The sequence below is a fragment of the Nipponia nippon genome, unplaced genomic scaffold, assembly GCF_047370975.1.
Source record: "Nipponia nippon isolate SJK-2023a ecotype South Korea unplaced genomic scaffold, ASM4737097v1 scaffold_4, whole genome shotgun sequence".
Classification (NCBI taxonomy): Eukaryota; Metazoa; Chordata; class Aves; order Pelecaniformes; family Threskiornithidae; genus Nipponia; species Nipponia nippon.
Window position 1 is genome coordinate 93,109,715 of NW_028262358.1, and position 19,864 is coordinate 93,129,578.

At 36.7% G+C, this 19,864-nt stretch overlaps 1 protein-coding gene across 40 annotated transcripts in view; it reads right to left on the reverse strand.

The window, feature by feature from the left end:
- The window catches only part of RIMS1 (regulating synaptic membrane exocytosis 1), a 344,078-nt gene that overhangs the window by 95,174 nt on the left and 229,040 nt on the right, over positions 1-19,864 (reverse strand). For 13 of the 40 annotated variants that reach the window (XM_087773416.1, XM_087773380.1, XM_087773379.1 and 10 more), the window contains 4 exons: positions 10,924-11,001; positions 8,490-8,561; positions 2,957-3,139; positions 1,479-1,591 (listed from right to left, as the gene is read on the reverse strand). In XM_087773416.1, coding sequence (XP_087629542.1) covers positions 1,479-1,591; positions 2,957-3,139; positions 8,490-8,561; positions 10,924-11,001 — 446 coding nt within the window. The remainder of the gene's footprint in view (positions 1-1,478; positions 1,592-2,956; positions 3,140-8,489; positions 8,562-10,923; positions 11,002-19,864) is intronic. The other 27 variants (XM_087773413.1, XM_087773415.1, XM_087773405.1 and 24 more) reach the window with 4 other exon arrangements.

Here is a 19,864-nt window from a genome sequence, read left to right on the forward strand (position 1 = left end):
TTTAGCCTTCTGCTCAACATTCATTTTTTCTTTCCAATATCTACTCATTTTCACTGTGAGTTCTACATTCATTTCCAATGTCTTTAACAAAACATAAGCTAGTATTTTATTCTCAACACACCAGTTATCAAGAACAGCAGAAAGATGATAGATGAATACCCAAAGGAAAGCTAACTTAAAACTAAATTAACAGCTGATTCATCATTATATATTGTACCATTCTGAAATTGCAGAAGAAACATGAAAGTAAATTGAAATTCATTACTTATTACATTTCCCTAAAAGACTCTCAACTGACTAACATGCAAAAATAGAAACTGTAAATGTAGTTTGTAACTAGTTTATAATCCAGACAATCCTAGATTCACTACAAAACAAAACAAGAATGTAAAGTTTGTAAAGACGAATGTAAGGACTCGAATGTAAAGTTTAAAATGAATAAAACTCACTTGTGTTAGTATATTAATCATACAGAATAAACACATGTATAAAACAAGAATACATTTTTATATGTGTTAATGAAAGGTGTAGTATGCCATCACAGCTCAAAGCCATAAAATTAATGTAAGCTGATTGCATGTTAATGTAAGCCACCATACAAAAAAACCCCTCTGGTAATCTATCATGATAAGAAGGTCATGGTCAGCAACATTATCTGTTAAAGACAGCTGTCTGCCAACAGTTCTATAAAGCACTACAATATTTCATCATCAGGAGCATTTATTTAATTTCCATGAAGAAGAAAACCTTGTGGCACATGGCAATCTCAGTTGTTCCTTGTAGTCAATGAGAAAACAGGCTCTTTAAACACAGAAGAAAACCTGAATGTGCAAATATTCATTGTGCCATTTCATTTTACCATAATAGCTCATACTCTGTGTGCAGTATTTTGCTAGAAAAGGAAACAGCAATATTCATACTTATTTGATATTAGTATGTAAAAAGCATCTTCCACAACCACTAGATCTACGTTGTCTTTTTCAGAAAAGAGCAGCACTCTTTGCCTGATCAGTTTATTCTTAAGAAAGAACGAGCTGATGACCTGTACTTTCACATTTCCCACGGTGATTATTTTCATTCCTTAATCACTGTAATCTATGTTAACAATGCACAACAATTAATATAAACCACAAAATAAGAAATGAGTAAGACTGTCAGAATGTTGTCAAAATCTTTGCCCCTGATTTCTTTAGCTGAATACAAACTAGATATGTGCTGGAAACTACCACGACTCTAATAGAAATTTTAAAGTAGACCAACATAAAAGGGTAGTAGAAAATTAAGGCAATTAAACCATATGTAATAATCCACCAGTCAAACTCTACTGGATTTCCCAGATTACAAATATGCTTTCATCCTCTTCCATTGCTTTATTGGTAGAATTATAGTATTGAACATGTAGTTATGGAAGTAGACTTTAAGTAAAAAAAGGTAAGAAATCAAAGAGTTTGAGCTATCATAAGCTCATTATTTGATACCTTGCTCTATACTGCCACTTCTTACTGGAACTTGCGGTAGCTGTCTTCCCCTGCGACTGCTGAAGGATGTGTCTGCAGGAGGAGACTGTGTGGGACTTCCTTGTTGATGTATTCTGCAAATGAAATAAAGATAAAAGTAAAGTAACCCAAATGAAGAGAATTTTTATATTCTGAACTTTAAACACATATTAAGTTGCATATACTGAAGATGGGTTTGAAGAAGTTTGCATTTGGTGTATGCCATATGCACATACTCAGGTCTGGATACCTACTAAACTTACAAAGCCTCACGTTTAATTTCTCTAACTACCTTCAACTAAGGAGAAATATTTTCCTTTGTTTTGTTGGGTTTTTTTTTCCTTTTTTTTTTAATAAAGTACTAGTCAAAAACCACTGAATGACAAGCAGTTTTCTAAGAACCATTTATGATTATGACTCACAATTTACGTATGTTCTGCTGCACTGGTGCAAGGGCAATACAAAATGCCACCTCTATATTTTATTCACTTTTTTATTCCCTTTGTGCTGATGCAATAACTGTACAAGACCACAGAGAACTGGACAGCAAATATCTATTCCCATGGGATAATATGTGCTTTTTCCCTGAACTCAAAGAAAGAAAAAGGCCTTTAACTTTGTTATTGAGGGGGTGTGTGCGTATGTATGCACGAAGAATGTACAAGATTTTTAATATTCTTACCTAAGTAAATATCCTAAACCCCTTTGGTGGAAATCTAGCTAGCACTATTTCAGAGCACCTTGGCTACTTGATTTCTTATACACAGATACAGCATCTGAGTGTAACACACCAAACACCTTTGGAACACTGGTAAGTTTGCATTTAAAATAAGTAGGACCACCTCTTATAACTGGGGAAAAAGTTTATGGAACTAAAACAAAGATGAGAAGAAGCAGACTGCTGAGAGGGAGAGCTTACTATTAAATGCCCTTGCCAGTTACAGTAACATCACGCTCACTGTAGTGGATAAGCACTGTTTATCTACTACCCTAAGGTTGCAAGCAGATAACTTGCAATTCTAAGTAACACTTTTGAGCAAGTTCAAAATACTTTGGCTTTCACACTATGTAGATCAACTGACTTTCTCTTTAGCCTGTAAGATCATTTAGCTTTGTGAACAGCATGTGATTTCCTGCACAGTGTTTAACCAAAATACTTTGATAATTTTCATATGGATACAGAACAAAACACAATAATGGAAGGACAAAACACAGCCAAGTTTTTACTCTTACATTGCATAACTATTTAAGGTCAACAGCAAGAAGTATCATCTGGATGGTGAAGATAGGAGGTGTAAAGGATATGGGAGAAGTGTAAATACCATGAAGAGAGGATAATCTACAGAATTAGTGAATGTGCCAGAATGAGTGAATGCGCTATGTATGCTCAGGAAAGTACAACACCACACTGACACCTGGGAGGCAGAACATGAAAGCTGTGCTGTACATGTAATAGCAACCTTGTCAGAAGTGGAGAAGGTGGTGCCGACCCTCCGGGCGCTAGGTGATGTACAGAGCATAAGGGTCTGATACTAGAGTGCTCACTCGACCTTGAGCGAGCCTGATGTTTTCCCCTAATGACTGGCTGTTCAGTTGTTCGTGGGGTTGGAAGTCCCCTTCTAGAAAGACATGGTAGCAGACCCCTAAAACATCAGGGCCAAAAAGAAACTATTCAGTTGTTAGCTCCAGGCACACCTTCCCATGCCCCCCTCCACCAAAGAACAGCGCAAATCCTGGCTGCAGGACCAGGGTTGACATTTCAGATTGAAGTTATTAATTCTGAATGCAAATCCATTTTCAAAATGATGAAGTGCAGAACACTCACCACTGCAGATACACGACCCTAATTGTGGAACTGTTGAACTGCACTGCATCTAGTGGACAGTTGGCCAAAAACTCTAGCTATATCTTAAACACAGCAAACACAACCTAACAACACATATGACAGACGTATTAGCATAGAGTAGGCTATGAATACTTAGTTTTACCACAAAGCTTTTCTGTTTCTAAGACATACCTTTTACCGTTATTGAAAATATTAACTGGATTTCAATTACTGTCCTAAAAAAGGACAATATGTAAGCACATATGTGTAATTCCCTTGGTTTCCTTAGGAGTTTGAAATACGGAATCTATTTAAGTATCTTTCTGCTGTAAGCCCTGAAACGGAAATAAATTTCTGAAAGAACTCTAATGAAAACATAATTAAAATATGCAGTAAAATGTTTAATTGTGCTAGTATAATAAAGCATAATTATTAGTAGTTTAATAATTGCATACACTGCAAGTGTAAGAAAACCCGAAACATTTCAAGTTTGGGGAGTGACAAAGTATTCCAACTGTGCCTTTTTACTCCTTCTTGGTTTTCCAACAGTGCAGCATTCTGTAAATGGTACTACTGTATCTACTGTTATTTCAGAAATTTCAATTCCTGTGACATCATTTCATTGTGAGTTTTTTTGTTTTTTTGTTGGTTTTTTTTTTAAATTTCTGCAGACTTATGAAGTCTCCCTTCACAGGCCCAGCACAACTCTCCCACAAGATACAGTCAAAGTAACCAAGGGACTGTCTAGTTACTACCATAAACTGAAAACGCAATCAAAAAAAAAATTATATATGAGATGATAACATGCAGATGCCTACCAAGAATAACAAACAGGTTTGATTTCAAAGCCATTTCATCAGTAACTGTTTATGTGGAAGTCCAGTCACAATGCAACAAAACCAGGATTCTGTTGCCCTTGCTATATTCTCTCTCTTAAACCCTAACAGTTCTTTAGCTTAACTCCTGGCTTGCCCTAGTGATAACCATAACATTCTTGCAGAGCGATTCCCCTGATTCTAAGAAATGCTTACAATGAAGAAGATGAGCTGAGTTCTGAAAATGCCTGTTTCTCCATGTTAACTGTAAAAGTAATCCATGCCAACTATTGCATGCAATCAGCTTTTAAGTATCTGCTTTATCCGATGTTTAAACATCATAACATCCATAAGGTAAATATGGATCCCACTCTGCGCCAGAAAGTCCTTGCTTGCTTTTACTATGGAATGAATACTCCAAACTAACAAAGTCATCATGTTCTCAGTTCTGATTTTTCTCATTTTAGAGGCTAAGTATCCTGGAATTTACCTGAGAGCCCAATGAAGCACTAGGAGACTCTGTCCTGCCATTACAGAACAGACACTTTACCTGAGACTCAGAAACTTACCTCCTGCTCTTTCAGTAATACCCTTTTTACAGAGCTGTCCCCTTCCACTAGAGAAAGATAGAGGATCTGCTTAACTAAAATGAAGAAAAATTAGGCTTAAGACTCGCATTAGCTGGGGTATTACATTGAGACGAATATGCTACTTGGGGTGCAGATGAAGAATAGAGCTAAGAGGGAACTGGAGGAAAACTAGAATGGAGTTACGGACTTGCTGGCCTAGAAGAAAGATCAGTTGCTGAAAGGAAGTAGTCTGCAAATGGCTGATCAGGAGAATGAGACAAAAAGGAACGAGCATGGGAGACAAAAGCTAGCGGGTGACTGAGGAAACAAGACAGAAGTGAGATAAGTATGGAGAGGAAAGGAATTTGGGAGATAAATGACACCTGGTAAGCAATGAGACTGCAACAAGCATGTACTTGTGTATCTCATCTCCTGGTTCCTCACAGAGGAAGGTAACACTGCAAGCAGCAAACCTATTAATTCAATTAGTGATGGGGAATCCTACAGGTTCTAGCTCTGCCTGCACACAAGAAAACTCAAATTCTTTTCTCTTCAGACTGATACCTCAGTGGCACATACTAAATAAAACGTGCTGCCACTTACAGAACTATAAAGAGAAACTAAGAATAGGAGAGCATCACCACTCCAGCACACCCCTGGCACAGGGTCCTATGTAAAATATAGCAAGTACAGTTAAAGACTATAGATATCATAACATATATGACAGGTAACCTCAAATCTGGCACTTTTGGGGTGAGCAGTTAGGGCTGAAAGAAAACATTTTAGGATTGCGATGAACTAATTTTTACCACAGTTTTGCTCATTCATACAAGCACTGAAAATGTTTGATTTTCACGTAATCAGTTTTACTCTTTCAGAAGAATTTACTGAATCCCATCTTGAAGGCTTACTCCTCATCTTATTATTAAGAGAACTGTTAGGCTCTGTAAACTATCCTGAAAAGGTTTGCTTTTTCCCTTTTATGTACATTTCCTAAGCTATCACAATACATAGAGAACTTAATCTTACGTAGCATGTTGAAAGGCTTTATAGAGAAGCTGATAGCATGCTGATATCTTATTCCAGTAATCTGCTTAGCTAATAGTAGACAAGATCTGCAAATGGCAAAATAAAGATCAAATCTAAGACAGAAATGGACATTTGAGGAAGAAATAGTCTTGAGTTATATTTGCCATTTGACAAGAAAGGCAATCACCTGTCCTATTGTCAAAACTTTCTGGCATTAGTGCAATATTATATCTATGATGAAATGCTAAACTACAGCACTCAGACTTATTTAGGCATTTGTGTCTCACATCTAATAGCAGTGAACCATTATGGAAACAGAAACCTACACCATGTGCCATGGAGATGTAAAAAGAAGCACAATTCATGTTTCCCTATGCTCTTGTTGCACTGAGTTCATCGCTCTTAAGATCATTAGAAATCAGAGCCAGCTTTTCTCTTCTGGAAAGTAAAAATGTAGCAATGGGGACTCATACTTTTGGTAACTTTGCTTAACTTCGGGGGAAAAAAACCCACCAGATTTATTTTTCTTTTTTTAGTTTTCATCACCTGTGAAAAGCAATTTCACATTGCTTAAAAACAAACAAACAAACAAACAAAAAAAAAACCCAAACCCCCTCAAAACCCCCCAAAACCACCAAACCAACACCTTCCCCTCCCCCCTAAACACTACCATCAAGTAGTGACTATAATCATTACTATATCAATGCCAAATTTATCCCAGCAGAGTAACGACTGAAGTATCAACTTCCAATCCATTAAATCCCATATAAATTCTGTATATAGACACTGTAGCAATATTTCACAGTGGCCTCCAGACTCACGCTTTCTCATATACATGAATAAATCCTCAATCATATGTTATTAAAAAAAAAAAAAAAAAGCAGCTTTGAAATATCCAGAAAAGAAATCTCAAAATTTCAGACCTGGGCTGGTCATTTCAAGCAGAGAAACACATTGCCCAAGCCTCAAAAAGGCCTCTTCTTCATAAATATAACTACATGCTTATCCTTAGAGATGGAGCCCATGTGCTGCTGATGTATTCAGCATAACACCTCATAATCACAGTCCCTCCAAATCAGTTCCTATATCACCTGCAATATCTGAAATTCTAAGTATTTCAAGATTATGATTTACACCTTCCATATATTGAGATTAGTGTAAAACACTAATTAGTGTGAACAGGACTTATTGAGGTATATGTTTTTGATCTATGCAGTGATCTTAACATCTGTAGAAGAAAGATGTCTGCAGTTCACACACTGAAATATCAGGTTTGAAACGTAAATGCATATACAGATTCACTGATTTATCCAATTGCAAGTGTTGTGGGATTTCCTGTTGTACTCTGCTAGTGTCTCTCACTCTCTTTGCTTTGCCCTTTTGCCATCAGAATCTCATATTTTCTTTTCCTTCCTTATTCTTTCTGTTGCTGTACTTTCTGGTTATATTCATGTTCCCATTTTTCCCTCCCATTTACTTCATATCTCTTTCCCACCTTACCTTCCTTCTCAGTTTCGTGCCAAGCTTTCTAACCATATAGTCTGCATGCTTATCAAGAACTGTGAGCCCCTTGGACCTCAGTCCCAGTGGCTCCTCTTATTCTTCAGAAATTGGAAAAGAACAGGAGAAAAAATGGCTTTGTGATCTCAATGGCAAAACTGTCCCTGGTTTAAACACAGCAAGGATTTCAGCCATCATTTAGGTAATTTCTCTGGTCTAAGCTGAAAAAGCAACTAGGCTGTTGTGACAATAGACTCACCAAAACCAAGAAAAATGTAACCATTGCTTTTGGATCAGGAACGATAATTTGGGACTTGAAGCAGTAAAATAAAATAAAAGCTCTGAAGTTTTGTTACATAATGTGCATTTTCATTGAAAATAAAAATGTGTCTGTTCATGGAAGTTTTTCAACCCTCATAATGTAAACATGTACATTGCTCCTCTGAGAATCAAGATAACATAAATCTGTTTCTGACAAAGGCAGGATCTGACCCCTCCTCACTGCTCTTATTTCAGCTAATACACAGGGTTTGAAACTTAACTAGATGTACTTACGATTTAGTATATATCTTTTTTTTTTTTCACTTTTTCTTAAGAATTTGAATACATAACCCTATACTACTGTAGCATCAAAGCTAAAAGTTACAATGATAATACAGGTACAGTAAAATTCAATTGAATACAAAGATTAAAGTCCCAGTGTTTATATTAACTTTATGTAATGACAGATTATAAAATTTTCTATATGTATTTAAATGAATAACAACATTTTTATAATATAAAGCAAAATTAATTTGATCAGAGACATCTTGAATTATTAGTCTGCTAATACATTTTTCTCATCCTTAAAGTTATTGCAAAATAGACAAGATTTTTTGAAAAAAGATCAGTGGTAAAGCACAGAAAAGGTTTAGTCCCATACTAATGCAATATACTATGCATTTCCAAATTCCATCTACAGAGATCAAGATAGTGGCAATGGGTCTCAGATTTTGGCTCATAAAATGTATGGACTGCTAGTCTTTACCATTGAGTTTATCTGCAGTGATGGAGAATGCCAGAAAAATTCTGCATGTATGCAACACAGCAAGCAGTGTTAACAATACAGACACAAAGTAAAGAATACTGTAAATTACAACATAGCTTTTGGTACTGTCACAGATTTTCTTCTTTAAAAGCCGTATTAGAGGTATATTCCAAACACTGGAATGAGATTGACTATAAGTGATGTTTACTCATCGATCGGCAATCCTACCTTTCTGTTTCAGTTGCGGAGGCTTTCCTAGTTTGTTTTTGGCTGCTATATCTTTCCACTTTTCTGGACTGCCTGTGAAATGACATGTCAGAAAAGAAATAAACAAAGAAGAAAAAGAATACAAAAGTATGAAGATTATATATTTATTAATATATTGTAAAGCTAATAACAGAAATGGTTGACAGATGAAAAAGTGACAACTAGCTTCATGAACAGGCTGGTGACTTGAGGTTTAAGACACATGTCCCTCATTAAGTTTGATTGAGGCTGATGGCGTGAAAGTTATGAGGTAGCAAAACAGGGGAGATGATAACATTAATCCTGACTGAACGGTGCAGCTAGTTCCCACTTTACAGTCTATATGTGATTACAAACAATGCCTCCTCAGAGGCCTTTTAGTCCTCTCTTGGCAGCACGAAAAACAAATGCAGAGCAGACAGCAGGAAAAAAAAGTTGCAGAAAGGACCAGAAAATACTATTCAAATGCAAACTTTAAAAATTGCTTTTAAACATAAATTTCAAAAGCAAAACAAATACTGCATCATATCAGATTTAAAGAATGCTGTCACTATATTAATAAAAACTTGGCTTCTCAAAAACCTCATTGTATTAAAACTTGTTAAAGTTTCTGAGAAACAGTTTAAAACAATTCTTTTTTTTTCTAGTCAATATAAATAAGTTAGAAGTTTATTCCATTTCTTCACTCCTTTCTCACATAAATCTTTTATAGAATTTATCTGGCATTTGGATAGTGAGGCACCAGTTACCTCTGACCATCTAAGCATTTACTCTGATAGTAAATAAGAACAATGAACAGTAATATGAGTCAATAAATGTATGAACAAAAGTAAAGCATGTTTCACCATTATGACCCAGGACTATAAATACACTATGAAAATCTCTGCAAGTCTCGTGTGTTCCAAAATTTCCATTATTATCCATAGTAATGTGAGCATTTACAAATTAGGATTTACAATTTTATATCTCTGATAATCATCAATATATATTAGTTTTTCCAAATGAAAAGTACATACAGTATTTCAGCAGTGGTCAAAAACAGGGAGTGATGATTGTTCATTGATAGACCAGAAATGTTGACAAACCCTAACTTGCATCTTACACCGGTGCAAGAAATATGTATAAGAACATACAATGATATAAATCAATGACATATATAAAGGTATAAAAGAATTACTGTGGGCAAAACAAATAGATAAAAATAATATTTTTAAAAATATACTTTCCTTTGAAACCTTTGTGGTTATAAAGAGCAATCCAGTGTCTGAACTGGAAGGTACCTAAACAGCTGTAACACCAAATTATACCCAAAGAATATAATCACAGTGGATTTTAATGATTTGTACCCACTGCAATATTTCTTGAGCAATATTTCATATTTCATTATAATGTGATGCAGTATGCTCCACAACAAAGAAAATACTGCAGCAAAATACAAAATGTTTTTTGCATGAGCAGAGCTCATTACCTGATGCTTTCTGGGTTTTAAAAGAATACATTTTCTTACCAAAAATAGTATCTCGGATTAAAAATTAAAATCCCCTTTGTCCTCAAACTATTTTTTCCAGATTTATTTTTTGTATATTCTCATTACTTTTAAATGTTTTTCTTTACCAGGACAAATAGGTATCCACAAGGTGGATACACAAGGAAACACATACTAAATCCTGGAGCTTTACTTAAAACCTAAGGTTAGCAAAGTAATTAAAGTTATGGTTAGATCCACTGAATGCAGCAGCATTAAAACTCAAATGATGTCACCCTCTCCATTTTCTGTTTCGTTGTTTATGGGGCTTTTTTCCTCTTACTCCTTATGTCGCTTGCTTAGACTGTGACATTATGTGCAACAGAGAAAAAGAGCACATAGTGACTACTCTTTGTGGGATGGAAAAGCTGACAGGAGGACATGCTTTCCTGTGAAAAGTGACAAAGTAAAATATAGCACTACTGAGCTGAATATACTTATTTCTCTGCTCTCTGTGCTGTCCTTGTGAGCAGCACATTAGAAATATGTTAGATAAATTCCTTTCTGTTTCCTTCCTCTTGCTAAAACAATGCTATATACAATTCTATATAGCTCAACAGCCTACTACGGTGCTTGCAGTCCTGGCTCAGCTTGAGCACACTGTGGGCATTGGCAGGTCCATGTTTACGGGTAGGTGTCCTTTCATGCCCATGTACAATATACGAGGAATGCACTGGGGATAAGAACACTCATGTCATACTCAAATTTAACCTTTTAAATGTACTTTATAGGGGATTAAATATTATCTATGAACAATACATGCATATATGTACTTATACATAAAAAGAGAAACAACCTAAATATGTGCAAGTATTATGCAGAGCATATGAAGAATATACTATAACCAATACCTCATTTACTTGGAACTATGATTTGAGTAAATAAGGATACCTCTGTGCTGCTCCAGGTTTAGCACTTAGGTGGTCTACACTGTCCTGTTTTGGAATGCAAGACTCCAGCGTCCTTGTTCTTCACAAATTTTTGAAACATGGATGTGAATTTGGACAGAATGAGCAGAAACAGAGAGATGGTCACATGCAGTGAAGGTGGAGACATGCAGTCAAATATATAAACCAAAAGTATTAAGGCATTATCTGCTGAAAAAAGCTATATTTCTCATTTCTCCTTCTGTTGATTTAATCTATACGCTTTAAGGAAATGTTAAAATTTTTAGGCATAATATCAACAATCTAAGATGCAATACAGTAAAAAATGAAAGCCAGAACAATATTTTTAATATTCTTTATACTCTACATCCTGAATGGCAGCACTGTGGCTTAATAGTTGCCATTATTCTTCTTGAGAATTATCTACAGTATTGTTCATTAGATTAATACATAAACCTATACAGAAAATCTTCCCTTAGGAATTAGAAAAATTAGAAAAAAAAATGCATATTTTGTCATTATATTGTGAAATTCTCCTGAAAATGCAAGTAAATTTCATAATTTCATATATTTTCATGAAAACTTCATATTCTGTTGCCAGCCTACTATGGTAATAACAACAATTCAACAGCAAAGTCGAATAACTGACTCAGCTTTTTTTTTTTTTTTTAAATTCAAGTCAAGTTCAGAATATTTCTTAATTTCTGTATTATTTTCATTTCTGCTGAAGCTATTTAAGAACCTCAGAATTTGTTCACAGCTTACAATTTGGCATAAATATTATTAGCTTGTTGGTTTTTTTATCAGTTTTTTTATGGAATATATGGTAAATTTTTTTTTTTTCTTGACAAAGTGTATCAATGTATGATTTTTTTTCAAATATCAAATTTGGCTTTTAATGAGAAAACTCAGCAAAATTTGCAGTCCACTAATAATTTAGGTTATATAATAAATTTGCATCTGTACCTCCATTATGGTGAGGAAATGCTAAAATTTCTCTTTAAGGTCAGAAATCTACCAACTGTCACACCAAATCACTGATCAATAAGGCCTTGTTATGTATATAGACAAGCACTATATATTATTTCATATACAGACAAGCTATTCATGCTCCAAAGACCCATGTGCCTCAAAATATTTATCACTGTTGAATGTAAACAAAATCTACACACAGAAATATGATAATATTCCTATCAAATTTAAAAATTACTATTCCTAAAGTGACAAAATAACATTTTTATAAAATTCAGTGTCTTACGTTTAAAATGATTTATTACTGGCTTGTACAAGAGACCTTGGTGGTTGGCAGTGAGTCTGTTCATTTATGCAACCTTAAAGCCATCAAGAATGTCATGTTCAATACTTTCTGATTTTTCCTGAAGATTTCTGAAAGGCTGGATCTACATGGTATATGAGCTGGGAGGTCACAACTACTCTGAAAGTTTGGTAGCTCCTCACACTCATTCCTAGCACTTCAATTCATGTCTGGTCAAACTGCCTCCCTGATCAAGTCACATAGTGTTGCTAGAAAGACAAGAAAGGATCATCCAGGCCAAATCAGTCTGCCACTGGCAGTACACGGCACACCTCAAGTTCTCTTTGTGAGAGTACCAGAAGGGTACTTGCTCTACAGCTGGCTTCAGGACGACTCTTGGACAAGCATGTATGACTGCCAAAAGCTACTTCTCTTAACTGAAAGTATATAAAAATTAATTTTTTAACAGGCTTATTTTATCCAGTCTTGGTTATATACTGAAATTATATGCAGACTTCTCAGAAAGAACAGTCTGAATAAAATTCCCACCTACCATTAAATACTCAACTTTCCTTCTCGTTTTTATCATCACTTACAATTTCACAATTTTGCAGCTCTCCAGTTACCAGAAAGTCTTTCACTTTAGACAGACTTTCTAATTCTCATTTCTAATATAAAACCCAAGAAACCTACCAGCAATGATGCTATCAAATTCAAACCAAAACCTATTCTTTAAAATTTCTTAAAGAAAAACATGATACTAACCAAATACTTGTTAATTCTTAACACTGAAATAACACATAACCCATGCCTTCATCTTGTCAAGGTACATCAGGGAGTCACTTTTTATGATATGGCAAGTGAATGAATTCCAGAATAACAACAATCTTGTCAACACCTTTACTAAAATTTATGTTATGAATCATTATCAATAAATACAATGTTGCAAAAATGGACTTTAAATTATCAAAATTAGAAATAATGCATGTCGTGGTTCAGAAATGTATTCAGAAATAGATCTTCTTGATTGCACCCTATATGCAAATTTGGCCCATTTGTAAGATAAATCTGGAATGTACTCAAATGAAGAGTAAGATGACATCTGTCAAAGTCAATTAATCTGTGAAAATACAATTTGAAAGCGGTGATAAGCAGTTAGTTAGTTATCCTTGCTGATCCATCAGACACTCATTCCCTGACACTCACTGCATCAGTTGTCAAATTGGTACAAGCCCATCTTAAAAAAACCCATAAATTATAGAACTGAGTGGTACTGGCCAACTGCCAAAGCTATGGGAAATAATCAGAATGAATGTAAACTTAAAGAGTAGAAAACAAAGGTAAAGAACCTGTGATTCCCTCACTGATACTCTTTCTACACTCAAGGTGGGCTATTATTTTGTATTGGGCATGCAATGCAAAGAGCCCAATGTTCTCCGAACTTCTCTTAATCTGGGAGAAAGAACCTGGAACTGGGAGGCTGCAACCAGTCATCAGGATTGGGGTTAGCCTAAACGCCTTCCAGGTTCACCACTGACTGCATCACTGGAATTTGATGACCAGACTACCTGCAAGCCTTCCAAGCACAAGGAGGCACTAATTTCACTAACAAAATTAGGCTGCTGTTTCTCCAACTCAAAATCTTTCCCATAATAGACAGATTCTATATCCTACAGATGCTTTACTGTAATAAGTTTGCTAACAGGTATTAGATGATTTCAGTCTTTCTCTGCAAAACTTCAGCTGACATCAAAAGGCTTACAAATTCTGCATTAAAGATGGCAGTATTTAGATGAAAACCTCATTTCACTAATATGTGATATGATTATGATTTAATTCTAATAACTTCAATGACAATATGATTTTATCAAGTCTGATCCACTGAAGTCAAAGATAGTCTTTCCATCGACTTGAAAAATAGGAAGTGAAATTACTTAAAAAAGCCTAAAAGATACAAAGTACATTTGTAATCTATTAATAGCTGTCCCATCAAAAGGATGTGTTAGCAAAATTTCTAGAAACGCATTATTTGTAAGGAGGGACAATTAAGTGCAACTTCATAAGAGTTTACACATGTACAGATTATTTACATGAGTCATCTGTATCCTGTCATTTACTGTAATACAAAAAATTTGAAGGGAAAATTTTGAATTTGCATCTCAATAGAAATTATAATGTCTGCTTAAACCCCCCGCCCCCGACCTATCTGGAAAAAAAAAAAAAATTACTACAGCCAAAGCAATGGAATACCAAAACTGATTTTGAGTATTAAGTTCATGACAACAAAGGTGCTTCTATTAATCATAGGTGGTATTCAGCACAAAAATTTATTTAAAGCACTGGTGTTTTTAATCAAAACCTACCTTATTAGGAAAACCTGCTCCATGGAGACCATCCTGATTTAGGACAGAATTTACGAAAAGTGCCAGTTTTTACATACATCAACTAGCAAGTGTTACAAGATTTCAAACACATCAGTTTGTGGGGTTTTATTCCCCTTAGGAACAGTTTGTTAAAAAAAGGAAAAAAAAAACAATAAAAATAAAAATAAACACCTAGACAAGAACAGGCTCTACCACAAATATTTATCATGTTATAAAGCACCACAGTGAAAACACCACAAACGTTTGCAGAAGCAGGTTAAAACAGACTAAAGAACATTAACACAGATGATGTTCTGTTGTATTAGATATCTTATTTCATGGGTTGTGACCATTCAGGCAAACAGAAAACTTGAAAAGATATTAATTCTTAGGTGCTTTATAACAGTTCAACAAAATGCAGAGATGATATCTAAGCTGCTGTTTTATTTTGGGCTTCTGGAGGTCGTAAGTATCTCTCTACATATATGCATAATTTTAAATTTCAGTATACTCCTCTGAGAGTGCAAGATGCAGTAAGCCACTTTTCAACTGGGAGGAGTTGACTAGTACCTGTCATCCTCCGGAGATGCATGCTGGATATGAATCCTGGGACTAGTAGGTCGTCTCCTCTCTAGGGAGGGGGACCATCTACCCCTGTTTGCCCGTTCAATAAAACAGGAAAAAAATAGGATATTTAGTTTGTGATAAAATTAAATATATGGGATTTGGGACTGGAAAAGTACCCCAAAAAGTAATGGAAGTCTGTAATTTAATTATTTTTTTCTAGCAGTTTTCTAATTCCCAAGTATAGTATTCTCATGGCTGCTTACTGCAGAAACATTACAGTTGGAACAAAGAGAATGTATGCCCAAAGATGCAGAATTTAGACCAATATAAATCTTTTACATAGTGTACTATTAAGTTTTCAAATATTCTCAAATGCTAGACTATCTAAAAGCCTGTCATTCGCATAGAAAGTCATAATTCCAAACTAGAAGAGCTTTTCAAAGACCATACGATGGTCATTTTCTGTCAACTACTGGCTGGTACTTTGTTAAGTCCATCTCTCCCAGCTCTGCACTGAAAAATGCATTCTCAGTAAAAATGCAGCACTATGAATTACAAGAAAATTTGTAAGGCGTAAAGTGACCCTTTTCCGGAACACAATGACAGAGTAGAGGTAAATTAATTAGCTACAACTAAGCTACACATATTTGTGTACAAGTATTGGGGTAATTCTTTTTAATTTAAAAATATATACTGAAAGTGTGTGCAGCCAGCTTCCTCTTCTGATCATTTCTCTGTATCCCTGCAGTACATGCCAGCAGATTAAGTTATATAATTTAATTTAACAAAAAGGACCTGAACTGTGAATGAAAACTGGTGTCTTACATTATTTTTTTCTTGAAAAAGCTCATTTAATTTAGAATTATATATACTATACTATAGACTGGTGTTACTTATTTTGTGGGGATATTATGTGGTTGTAATAGTACAAGTGTATGTGTAACAATTTACAAAATCAAAATATACTAATTAATGTAGAATCAGCAAAATGTTTACATAAACTCTGCACAACTATCTAATATTTCACTTTCTGAGGCATCCTTCCAGTCCATGTAAGAAAGAAAAGGGTTTGATTTATGGAACATGCAAATAACAAAGGTTTCAAGGAGATTAGCATTACTTGAACAGTTAGGTAGATCTTTCAGAAGTTTCAAGACGAAATAGGTTGTTAGTAGGTAGTTTCTTTTTCTCTCCAAAGCAAGAGTTAAAGAAAATGTTAATGCATCAGTGCACTCAGTCAAAGCCCTTAATATGCTGATATCCACTATAAATATTAAACAGCATTTGATAGAATTAAGTAGGTCATGCAGTATGAACTTTGAAAACATGCTCTCTTGCACTGAATTTTGAATGACCATGAGCCACAGTATAACACAGACAAACATGCGATAACCTATTCCTTTTCATGGTTGAAAAGAACTGGAAACATAATACACTGCACACCTAATGCAAACAGTTATTTTACTGTTCATTATTTTAAACGTAAATGGTGATATTCAACATAACTGTTAAAGGCATGCAATATAAACACCTAATACTTCAGACTTACTAAAAACCTTAGAAAAATCAACATGAAATCAGGATAGGTCTTAACTGGATCAAGTGACAGCTCCAACTTCTCAGTTATCTATTTATGAGTAGGTAACAGGTAACTGTTCAGCTTTGTATCTTGTTTAGGTGGTAGTAGTGAGCAGCTGACAGCAAACATGTGGAAGATCCCTGAAAGGTTTTGATTGCTACTCCAGTGAAGCACCTCAGAACAAATCTAACACAGCTGCTGGGCTCCATTTTGCAGATACGCTGACCCTGTTGTACATGAACTAATCCTCGGGCTGTGCTCCTCGCTTTTATTTGCTCTGATCTCCACTGACTAACCTCTCAGGACCAAAGCATACAAGCAGTACCAACCCATACAACTGCTCTTGTGCTAACTGCTAATATACACAATAATTGCTTGCAACACAAGAAACTTAGAAGGTGAATAAAAGCCACACTAAGTATTATTAACGTGGTTTCCTGACTTGAGGTGGGAGGTCGCACACAGATTTCTCTGTTGTAAGGAAATGGTACCCAACTTACAAGGGAAAAAAAAATCAGAAATTTTGAGTCACAGTGAAGAGGACAATCAAAAAACTCAACTAAAGGAAGTAGTGACAGCAAAAAAACATTTTCAATGGCATTAGAGGGTATTTATGACTATATTATAAACTAACATATGTCTTACAGATCATCACAGAAACTTCACCAAGAGAATAATTTTGAACAGCTAGGAATAAAAAGGGGGGAAAAAAAAAAGGCAGGCATGGTGCAACTGTATAGATATATTAGCAGGGGCTGAATCTTTTTTAGTATCATAGTGTATACTGTGCCAAAGAGGAATATATAGAATCATAGAATCGTTTAGGTTGTAAAAGACCTTTAAGATCAAGTCTACCACTAAACCATGTCTGTAAGCACCACATTTACATGTCTTTTAAATACCTCCAGGGATGGAGACTCAACCACTTCCCTGGGCAGCCTCTTCCAATGCCTGACTACCCTTTCAGTGAAGAAACTTTTCCTAATATCCAATCTAAACCTCCCCTGGCCCAGCTTGAGGCCGTTTCCTCTCATCCTATCACTCATTACTAGGGAGAAGAGACCGACCCCCACCTCGCTACAACCTCCTTTCAGGGAGCTGTAGAGAGCAATAAGGTCTCCCCTCAGCCTCCTCTTCTCCAGACTGAACAACCCCAGCTCCCTCAGCAGCTCCTCTTAAGACATGTGCTCTAGACCCTCCACCAACTTCGTTGCCCTTCTTTGGACACGCTCCAGCACCTCAATGTCCTTCTTGTAGTGAGGGCCCAAAACTGAACAGAGTACTCAAGGTGCGGCCTCACCAGGAACGAGTACAGGGGGACAATAACTTCCCTAGTTCTGCTGGCCACACTATTTCTGATACAGGCCAGGATGCCATTGGCCTTCTTGGCCACCTGGGCACACTGCTGGCTCATGTTCAGCTGGCTGTCGACCAACACCCCCAGGTCCTTTTCCACCAGGCAGCTTTCCAGTCACTCTTCCCCCAGCCTGTAGCGTTGCATGGGGTTGTTGTGACCGAAGTGCAGGACCCGGCACTTAGCCTCGTTGAACCTCATATAGTTGGCCTCGGTCCATTGATCCAGCCTGTCCAGATCCCTCTGTAGGGCCTTCCTACCTTCAGGCAGATCAACACCCCTGCCCAACTTGGTGTCATCTGCAAACTTACTGAGGGTGCACTCGATCCCCTTGTCCAGATCTTTCCTAAAGATATCGAACAGTACCAGCCCCAACACTGAGCCCTGGGGAACACCACTTGTGACCGGCCGCCAACTGGATTTGACTCCATTCACCACAACCCTTTGGGCCCGGTCATCCAGCCAGTTTTTTACCCAGCAAAGTGTACGCCTGTCCAAGCCATAAGCAGTCAGTTTCTCCAGAAGGCTGTGGCAAATGGAGTCAAAGGCTTTACTAAAGTCCAAGTAAACAACATCCACAGCCTTTCCCTCATCCACTAAGCGGGTCACTTTGTCATAGAAGGAGATCAGGTTAGTCAAGCAGTACCTGCCTTTCATAAACCCATTCTGACTGGGCCTGATCCCCTGGTTGTCCTGTACATGCCGTGTGATGGCACTCAAGATGATCTGCTCCATAACCTTCCCCGGCACCGAGGTCAGACTGACAGGCCTGTAGTTCCCTGGATCCTCCTTCCAGCCCTTCTTGTAGATGGGCATCACATTTGTTATTCTCCAGTCAACTGGGACCTCCCTGGTTAGCCAGGACTGCTGATAGATGATGGAAAGTGGCTTGGTGAGCACTTCCGCCAGCTCCCTCAGTACCCCATCCAGCCCCATAGACTGGTGTGTGTCCAAGTGGTGTAGCAGGTCACTAACCATTGCCCCTTGGATTATGGGGGCTTCATTCTGCACCCCGTCCCTGTCTTCCAGCTCAGTGAGCTGGGTACCCAGAGAACAACTGGTCTTATTATTAAAGACTGAGGCAAAGAAGGCATTAAGTACTTCAGCCTTTTCCTTGTCCTTTGTCACTATGTTTCCCCCCGCATCCAATAAAGGATGGAGATTCTCCTTAGTCCTCCTTTTGTTGGTAATGTATTTATAGAAATATTTTTTATTGTCTTTTATGACAATAGACAGATTAAGTTCTAGTTGGGCTTTGGCCCTTCTAATTTTCTCCCTGCATAACCTCACAACATCTTTGTAGTCCTTCTGAGTGGCCTGCCTCTTCTTCTAAAGGTGATAAACTCTCCTTTTTTTCTGAGTTCCAGCCAAAGCTCTCTGTTCAGCCAGGCTGGTCTTCCACTCCAGTTCGTCTTTCAGCACATGGAGACAGCCTGCTCCTGTGCCTTTAAGACTTCCTTCTTGAAAAATGTCCAGCCTTCCTGGACTCCTTTGCCCTTCAGGACTGCCTCCCAAGGGACTCTGTCAACCAGGCTCCTAAACAGGCTAAAGTCTGCCCTCCAGAAGTCCAAGGTAGCAGTTCTGCTGACCCCCATCTTTACTTGAAGGATTACGTTCTGTACCAAACTAGTCCATTTACCAAAAAGCTTTGGCAGGGCTGTATCAGGGCAAAGTCAGTTTGCCAGTCAAGTTATATGGACTTTCCTTGCTCAAATGATGTAGCTTACAGCAGGAGAAAAGGAATGTCTGTTTTTGTTGTTTTGTTTTTGTTAGTGCAACTAACAAGACATATATCCCCAAATCATATATACTACTGAAAGTATCCTT